At 41.0% G+C, this 5304-nt stretch overlaps 1 protein-coding gene across 1 annotated transcript in view; it reads left to right on the forward strand.

Annotated features, from left to right (window-relative positions):
* The window catches only part of LOC109919681 (dynamin-1-like), a 153354-nt gene that overhangs the window by 118599 nt on the left and 29451 nt on the right, over nucleotides 1-5304 (forward strand). Inside the window, exon 11 of the mRNA XM_048613395.1 lies at nucleotides 4732-4743. Coding sequence (XP_048469352.1) covers nucleotides 4732-4743 — 12 coding nt within the window. The remainder of the gene's footprint in view (nucleotides 1-4731; nucleotides 4744-5304) is intronic.

The following is a 5304-nucleotide window of genomic DNA, read 5'->3' on the forward strand; positions in this document are numbered from 1 at the left end:
ATTTATATATTTATATTTTATATAATATTTTTAAAATATCATATTTTTATTTATATATTCATATATATTTTTAAATATATTTTTATTTATATATTTGTATTTTATATAATATTTTTAAAATATATTTTTATTTATATATTTATATTTTATATAATATTTTAAAAGTATTATATATATTTGTGTTTATATTTACAATGGACTTGTCATAATGAAGCCTACGGTGGTGTGTCAAAACGTCTCAAAAATCTTAATTTTGAAGATAGTTTTCCAAAGGCTTGAAAGACTCAGAACAAAAGATCAAGATGGTATCCGTTCTTTCAGTATCCGTTTTTTTTTCTGAGCTGGAGGTTTGTATTTTCTCCTTTCGGAGAACATCCAAAGTTTTTGAACTGCGCTGCCAGGATTAATTAAAAAAAAGGGGGAGAGAGAGAGAGAGAGAGCTCAGGGACAGAAAGAATTTCCAGTCTCAGCTGTGAGCTGGTGTAGTGGGTCTAAATGGCCAGGCAGTGGCAGCGTTGAGCATCCTGGGACCAGACACTGATGGTTTGGCCAGTGGGAGGGAAAATGGTGGATGAGTCATTCCTGAGTATTTGTGTGTATTTTGTGTTGCTCCTCCTCCTCTTCCCTCATCCAAGGCCAGTTCTAGCTGCAGCAAGAATCCAATAACAATTTCAAGCGACTGATTTATTTTCCCTCTGTGATGTTGTTGGCAGGCTATTTGACTGTGGGGGCATCACGGCTGAGCCACTCTCCATCCACTCCCACCTTCCAGCAGCAACCTTTACTGGTTAATCCTTTAGTTTGTGGTGGTATGGGAAGAAGGGGACCATGCTGAGCTTTGGTAGATTTCCCGAGCTGTCACTTTGCCTTAACTCAGCACAGACCTGGGACCTTTGTGTTAGCCATAGCTCTCTCACCCCCATGTGTTGCAAGTTCCCACTCGTTCCAGTCTCCACATAATCCTGATTGATGCTTCATCGCGCCTAACTGAAGGGGTGCTGCATTGTTGAAGGTGCAGTCTTTTAGATGAGACATGAAACCAAGACCCCTCTGCTCTGTCATGGTCAGTATGTCAGTGTAGCTTTAAGAGAGATGGCCAGCCGCTGATATACCTTTGAAAGTAATAATTGTTTATCATAGTCATAAACGTCTATTGTATCTAGAAACATAGAATAGAAAATAGCAGCAGTTGTAGGCCATTCAGCCCTTCGAACCTGCTCCTCCATTCAGTATGATCACGGCTGATCATCCAACTCAGTCCCCTGTTCCCACTTTGTCTCCATACTGTTTGACCCCCTTTAGCCCTAAAACCTATTTTTAACTACTTCTTGAGAACATTCAATGTTTTGGCCTCAATCACTTTCTGTGACAGAGAATTCCACAGGCTCCCCACCCTTTGGGTGAAGACATTTTTCCTCAGTTCAGCCTGAAATGGCCTACTCCTGAAACCTTAGACTGTGACCCCCTGGTTCTGAACTCCTGGGTCATTGGGAACATCCTTCCTGCATTTACCCTGTGTCTATTCCCATATCTCAGTACCATGTTATCCATGGCTCGTTTATTGTGTTACGAGGGATAACATAAGCATTGCCGAATCAGGTAAAATATCATGCTGGGGGCAAAATGCATTTCACTCCAGTTTGCTTTCTGAGTTGGTTGCAAAAGATCTCTTGCCATTACTATGTAGCAGAACAATGGAGTCTCCCTGATATCCTGATCAATACTTATCCCTCAGCTCATACCAGTAAAAACAGATTAACTCTTCATTGTCATATTGGGATCTTGCTGTGCACATCGCAACAGTGACCCACATTTCAGAAATACTTCAGTGGCTGCGAAGAGCTTCGAAACGTCCTGAAATTGCAAGAGACACTACATGAATGCAAATTCTTCCTTTTCTTTAGTTGATGGAGACAGTAACCTGAAGGGGGGACATCTTAGGTTGGGGAAGTGTAATGTTAACATTGTCCAAGCCCTATTTTTTGCTCTTACTTCAGAATTATATCCTCCATTTGTTTATTGACTGGCATGTAATTTGTCGGTGGATTGGAATGAGGGAGTGAGCCTGTTAGAGTTCTTGACTCTGCGAGCAATCTTTCCAAAATCCTCATACCTTGGGACCGCTGTCAAAGTGTCTGGAGTGATGGCAGGACCGCACTTGACAGGGAAATAATTTAGCTTCAGTCAGACCCTCTGCCCAGGAATTTATGTGCAAATATTTGCCAATCATGAAACCCCGCACCCGGCCAAACTTCCCACCCCCTCGCACAGTCTCCCGTGCGGCCCTCCCTTTCTCTCATGTCAGATGATGTTGCTGATTGAAATCTGGCACGTCCCTGTCGAATGCTTCAGTCTGGGTCTCCCTGCACAATAGGAAACAGATCATTCTTTCCATGAGACTCCATTGCTTACATCTGGTATACCACAGTCCCATCCACATCACTATTTCATTACAGCACAAAGACCAACAGTAAACAACTATGAAAGGGCCCGACTTTCCAGTTATATTAGTTTTTTTTTGAAAGTAAAATAAGCAGATAGCACACACACGCACGACTTAGATTAAATGAAAACAGAGAACATTGAAAACGTATTGCAGTTTTGTCAGCTTCTGACAGAGAAAGACAGGATGGGACTTAACTGGCCTCTTCTGATAAAAGCTTCCATCCAACATTTTAATAGATTTCTCTTACTTTCTCTCTCTCTCTTTCCCTATATTATCTCCCTCTCTTTTTCTCTCTCTCTTCCTCTCTCTCTTTCCCTATATTTATCACATCCATCTATCTATCTCTTCTACTCTCTCTTCCTCTCTCTCTCTTTTACATTCTGTCTCTCTTTCCCTGTATATATATATCTATCACTCTACCTCTTTTTCTCTCTCTTTCTTTCTCTCACTTCCTTCCTTTTTTCACTTTCTCTATCCTTTCTTTCTCTTTCTCCTTTTTCTCTAGCTCAATATATTTATTTATTTTCGCCTATTCTCTCCCTTTTTTAAAGAACTCTTTTTCTTTATCTCTTTTTATCTCTGCATCTTCCATGGTCCATTGTTGCCTGTTGGAAAGAGATGATGGTGTATTAATAATGTCACTGAGCCTAGTCATTTGGAGGTCTGGGCTAATGTGTTGGGACCACAAGTTCAAATCCCATCATGGCAGCTATTAGAATTAAATTTAATTCATAAACCTGGAATTGAAAGCTAGTTGGAAATGTTGACTCTGATTGGTCAAGGTATTGTCCTGAGGAATGAACAAGTATTAGAAGAACAGTTAGCAGTCTTATTAAGGTGAAGCAGGTACAATGCTTTTTGCTTTTTGCAGACAGAAAGAACTGCCTGGTTTAAATTTAAACAAAGTTTGGCAGCTAATGGTCAATCATCATCAAACTGTGCATTCTCTAAGGCAATGCCTCAGCCAATCACTTTCCAACTAATCAGCACTCTCTGCTCAAACAGTATCAAATACATTTCACCCTTACATTGATATTCTTGTGAAATGTCCTGATGAGTGCAAGACAAAATGCTTCGACAAAACGGGTCTTTTTTTTGGAAATACACAAACACTGGATGATGTTTCATTTCCTTCCTTTCTCCAGTCTGTCTGATTTATAACTAAGATTTCAAATAACTGATGACATTGCTGAGAGGGGCTCTTATGGTGAAAGAGTGAGTGGGGTTACAACGGTAAAAGCCCAAGGTATTTCAGTGGCTTTGACTTTTAACTTACTGCAATGTGCCTGGTCAACTGGCAGAGCAGCAGCAGTGTATACCACCCACAAGGTGTACTTCAGCAACTTACCCAGGTTTCCCCAACAGCTAAACCCTTAATCTCTCCCACCTGTAACGACAAGGGCAGCAGATACATGGGAGCGCCACCCCCTGCAAGTTCCCCTCCAACCCCCTCACCTTCCTAACTTGGAAACATATCGCTGTTCCTTCCTTCACTATTGCTGGGTCAGGATCCTGGAACTACCAGCCCTGTGGGTGTAGGTGCACCATGTGGACTGGGGTAATTCAACAAGGCATGGGTTCATCGCCACTTTCCACAGGAACATTCCAGCCAGTGATGCCCACATCCCATGAACAAATTAAAATATAACTCCCCGATTATGTCATCAGTCATTACAGTTCAAAACCAGTTTAAAAACATCCATAACCCAGGGAGATCCCAGGTCGGACCCGAAACCATTCAGTAGCGACCAGATCCCCAGTTTCTATTGCATTTATTGATCTCATGGAAGGGAAAAGTTATGGCCAAGAAGGGGATAATCATTCAAGGAGCTTCCTCCCAATTGTTGACTTCTGTTCAAATGTGCAGCCATCTTGACACTTGGGGAGAATGGCATCATGCATGACAATGATGCTATCCATAGTCAAATAGTCTCAAGCGTGGTAGAAACAGTCGTTTGTCACACTGAGCGTCCAGAAGTGAGGGAAGACAGCTGACAGGACAAAGTGTTGTGGAATCTGAACAACAAGGATCCCAGTGGAGTTGCCTGCACTCCTTGTGAAGGGTTTGGTCTGAATTTGATGCAGCAGTCCTGCAATTTAAGCTTCGTTTTATTTGATGGGGTGAACTGTGATTTTTTTAAAAAAATCTGGCACCTCTAACAATGCTGTGCTTTACCTTGCAATTTTTTTTTTCTTTCCCCTCATTGCTAAATGAGTGACTAATTCACTTAATGGTTTTTTTTTCCCTCCTTATATCGATTTAATTTGCATCACCTTTGACCCAGGATAAAGAAAATGTAAGTAGGTTCGTCTGTCTCCAGAAACACTTCATTTCTCTGATATGGAACTAGAGTCTTCCTCTTTTCTTCCAATTTCAGAGTCTCTTCTGGTTGGGTTCCTTCTTTTCCGCAGCATTTCAGTCCCCGTTTTTGCATGATTTAAATTTGCATGATTTTGAACCATTCCTGTTCTTGTTTTGTACTGTTTTTGGCACTCGTTTGATATTTGACTGTGAAGCCCAGCCTCTGATTTGCTGCATGGCCAATACTTAGTGTGTGATCTTTTTAGATGTGTTTTTTGACTCTACTGTCTATCATTGATGTAGAACCGGTGTTGTCCAATAGAAGTTGCTGGCTAGCCATACAGTGGCAATATTAACCACCAATTTTAGTTAAAATTAAACGACCTATATACAACGACGGTACACGTGTTTATTTGCTTGGCAAACCTCTGCTGTTGTTAAGTGACCTGGGAAGCAAGGCAGATACGACAGTCGTGGTTTGCCAAGCAAATAAACACGTGTACCGTCGATGTATATAGGTCGTTTAATTTTAACTAAAATTGGTGGTTAATATTGC

Source organism: Rhincodon typus, chromosome 28 (assembly GCF_021869965.1).
Source record: "Rhincodon typus isolate 14 chromosome 28, sRhiTyp1.1, whole genome shotgun sequence".
Lineage (NCBI taxonomy): Eukaryota > Metazoa > Chordata > Chondrichthyes > Orectolobiformes > Rhincodontidae > Rhincodon > Rhincodon typus.